This window comes from Dipodomys spectabilis, unplaced genomic scaffold (assembly GCF_019054845.1).
Source record: "Dipodomys spectabilis isolate Male_0828 unplaced genomic scaffold, ASM1905484v1 ptg000612l, whole genome shotgun sequence".
In the NCBI taxonomy this organism is placed as follows: Eukaryota; Metazoa; Chordata; class Mammalia; order Rodentia; family Heteromyidae; genus Dipodomys; species Dipodomys spectabilis.
This window is the reverse complement of record NW_024871289.1, coordinates 305300-308988: the sequence shown is the minus strand read 5'-3', so window position 1 is coordinate 308988 and position 3689 is coordinate 305300. Positions and strand designations below refer to the sequence as shown.

Sequence of the window (3689 nt, the reverse complement as noted above, 5' to 3'; positions counted from 1 at the left end):
AACTTGTATGGTGTCATAGCCATCTTTCCATAACAGCAAATAGGTGTCAGGCACTGATCTTTCTCTGAAGTGGATTCAACAACACAGAAAGGCACAAAGAATGAGAGGGAATGACTGCTAGCCACCAGATATCAGCTTCAAGAGCTGTCCTGACCAGAATCTAGGATAAATTGAGCTGGAGAAGGCTGATCCCCATGCAAGGCTACTGAGCACTAAGGACCAGGCACTATTATAGGTGTTGGAGAAACAAGTGAATGTGGCTCTCTCCTCATCAATTTCATGCTGAAAAGAAAACCAGAAATCATAATGATAATTTTTGTAAATCAGAGACATGACATTGGTAGTTTTGTGGCAACAATTTCACAGCGGGTATGTGAGGAGATATCCCTGAGGAGGAGATAGTTAACCTGAGAGCCATCATCCATGCAATTAACTAGAAGCAGGTACTCCAGGCACTAAGAGCAGCAACTACATCCCTCAGTGATGGGAAAGGACGTAACTTGCTTCAGAAAAGGAAAACATCACTGACGTGCTTGCTTGTGAAGTAAGAAAAAAAAGGTACAATGAAGAAAAAAAGATCAGACATGAAGATCAGATATTGGATGCTGCGAGTTACAAGGAGAAAAATTCTGATGTTATTCTAAATCTGACATGACCCACTGGAACCAAAGTGCTCAAATAGTACCTAGACACATCTGATTCACCTATATACTTTTAAAATGTGATTCTAGCCAGAATCTGGTGGCTCACAACTGGAATGCTAGCTACTCGGGAGGCTGATACCTGAGGATCAGGTTTGAAGCAAGCCCAAAGAGGAAATTTGGAAAGACTGATCTCCAATTAAACACCAAAATTATGGACATGAAGCTGTGTTCAACTGGTAGAGCACTAGCCTTGATAAAAAAAATTAAGGGACAGCACCCAGGCTCTAGGTTCAAATCCCTGGACTTCACAAAACAAATAAGTCAACAAATAAAATTTGGTGCTCAGTCGATCAGCACTTAGCATTCTACTTCAATGTATTTAGTATGAGCCTAGGAAGTTACATCCTTAGCAAATGCTCTCCCCTCATATTCTGCTTCATTACCAGTATTAAAATGCCTGGCATTAACAAAGTCTCCTCCCAGTTAGCATAGCAGTCTACCACTGGGAATTAATAGATATACTTTGATTAATCATAATCTATCCACACACATCAAATGAGTGGTAGCCACATTCCACTATTCTGAATGATTTTGCTCCCCCTTTGAGTTAATAAGGCTTACCATTAAAAGCTATAGAATACTTATCAAACTAAGTCAACAATCATCATTCTTCGACCCAATCTTGTAACCTATGTTGTGTGTGTGTTTTTTTTTTTTTTTTTGATGTCGATGCCCTGTATCTTGTATATACATTTCTCTAGCTTTGGGGGGAGAAGGGAAAAAACAAATGCTTAACTAGGGATACAGTTTGACCCATTTGAACAATGAGATCAAGACACTATGTTCAAAAACGTACTTTACAATTTATGCAGGGAGTGGGGAGGTGGGATGGAAAGGAGTAGTTGTGGAGGTTGAAGGGTAGGGATGGTAGGGGAAAAACAAAGGAGGAAGTAACAATGCTTGAGAGGAAATGAACTCATTACCTACTTTATGTAACTGTAATTCTTTGTACATTATTTTTACAATAAAAAACGTATTAGAAAAGATGAAAAGACCCAGAAATAAAACTACATACTTACAATCATCTGATATTCGACAAAAAAGCGAAAGATGTAATGTGGAAAAAACATAGCCTTGCTGGGTGCCTGTGGCTCATGCCTTTAATCTAGCTACTCAGAAGGCTGAGATCTGAGGATGGTTGTTGAAAGCCAGCAGGGCCAGGGAAGTCCATGAGACTCTTAGCTCCAATAAACCTCAAGAAAATGGGAAGTGAACTGTGGTTCAAGTACTAGCCTGGAGATGAAATGCAAAGGGGTAGCTCCGAGGCCCAGAGTTCAAGCCCCACGACCAACACACACAGACACACAGACACACAGACACACAGACACACAGAGACACACAGACACACACACACACACACACACGCACACACACACACACACACACATCATAGCCTCTTCAACTATTGGTGTTGGGAAAACTGGACATCCACAGGCAGAAAACTAGAAGTGGATCTCTGCTTGCACTAACATCAACTCAAAATAGATTAACTATATTAAAATCAGCCAAACTACTATAACACAGAAAAAGGGTGATATTAGAACTTATAGGTATTGAGGTGCGAGCTGGGCAGCTGCACGCCGAGCACCAGTAGTTGCGCTCCAGATCCTGCAATCTCACACTGCCTGCCTAGACCCAGTAACCGCTTACTCCAGTTGGCCCCTGCCACAGGCGTCATGCATCGAGCGGCGCCCCGCACTCTGGGCAGCTCTGCTCACCCCCCTGGCTCTGTTCCTCAGGCCGCCGGTGACGAGGGTCCCATCTTACGCTGAGAGCCCTGTGATGCCAACGCGCTGGCTCAGTGCAGGGGTGTGCCGATCTGGTGCCCGAGCCAGGCTATGCCTGCTGCCTGACATGTGCTCTGCGCAAGGGCCAGCCATGCGGTGTCTACACCGAACGCTGCAGCTGCAGCTAGGGGCTCAGCTGCCAGCTGCCACTGGGCAAGCCGTGCCCACTGCAGGTGCTACTGGACGGCTGCGGGTTCTCCCCCAATGCCAGCATCCCGGCCAGCTGAGGCTTACCTGCTGCTGGTGCCCTCCGCCTCAGGAAATACTAGTGAGTCAGAGAAGGACCGAGGCACAGGGAGCGTGGAGAGCCATGCCCTGCCCTGCACACATAGGGTGCCTGACTCCAAGTTCCATTCCATTCACGCAAAGCTGGACACCATCAAGAAAGGTCACGCGAAGGACAACCAGCGCTATAAAGTTGACTATGAGTCCCAGAACATGGACACCAAGACCTTCTCCTCGGAGTCCAAACGGGACACAGAATATGGTCCCTGCCTTAGAGAGATGGAAGACACCCTGAATCACCTGAAGTTTCTCAATGTGCTGAGTCCCAGGGGTGTGCACATCCCCAACTGGGACAAGAAAGGATTTTATAAGAAGAAGCAGTGTAGCCACTCCAAAGGCAGAAAGCAGGACTTCTGCTGGTGCGTGGACAAGTATGGTCAGCCCCTCTCAGGCTTCAAGAGCAAGGGCACCGATGACGTGCACTGCCTCTGCATGCAGAGGCAGTAAACCCCACTGCATCAGTTAAATTGGAGCTCCAATACGCCTTACTTTGCACAAAAGACTGCCACGGACAGAACAGCACCTGCCTATAGCCTCAACTTATATTTCTTTTTGTGATGACTTGGTTTTGTGTGTGTGTGTTTTTTTAAGAAAACCAAAGTTTAGACAGATTTTTGAAATGTTTATTGTTCCTTTAAATGGTAAACTTGAGCATCTTTCCACTTTTCAGTAGTCAGAAAAGAAAATTAATTTCTCTGTTGCTTTCTGTAAAAATAACTGATACTCCTGCCCAAAGCATCGGATTTGATCCCCTTCTAGAATCCTCTCCACATCTGCCCATTGGAACAGCTGACCTTCTGCCTCCCTCACTTCAGTGGCTATTGTAGAAGACACCTCTTTGCCCTCCGCCCTGCTCAGGCCTCATGGAGAACAGGAAAGTCAGAAACTCCAGTCACCTGGACAGGACATCTCT

The 3689-nt window shown here is 45.5% G+C and overlaps 1 protein-coding gene across 1 annotated transcript; it reads left to right on the top strand.

Annotated features, from left to right (window-relative positions):
• Positions 1-2695: 2695 nt before the first annotated feature.
• Positions 2696-3296, top strand: LOC122100935 (insulin-like growth factor-binding protein 3). Its single transcript, XM_042671344.1, has one exon. It carries the CDS (start codon positions 2696-2698, stop codon positions 3221-3223), a length of 528 nt encoding a protein of 175 aa, XP_042527278.1. The 3' UTR covers positions 3224-3296.
• Positions 3297-3689: the final 393 nt, after the last annotated feature.

Excerpts from the sequence above, each read along its gene's own strand:
- LOC122100935 (XM_042671344.1), top strand. The coding sequence starts at position 2,696 with ATGCCAGCATCCCGGCCAGCTGAGGCTTACCTGCTGCTGGTGCCCTCC.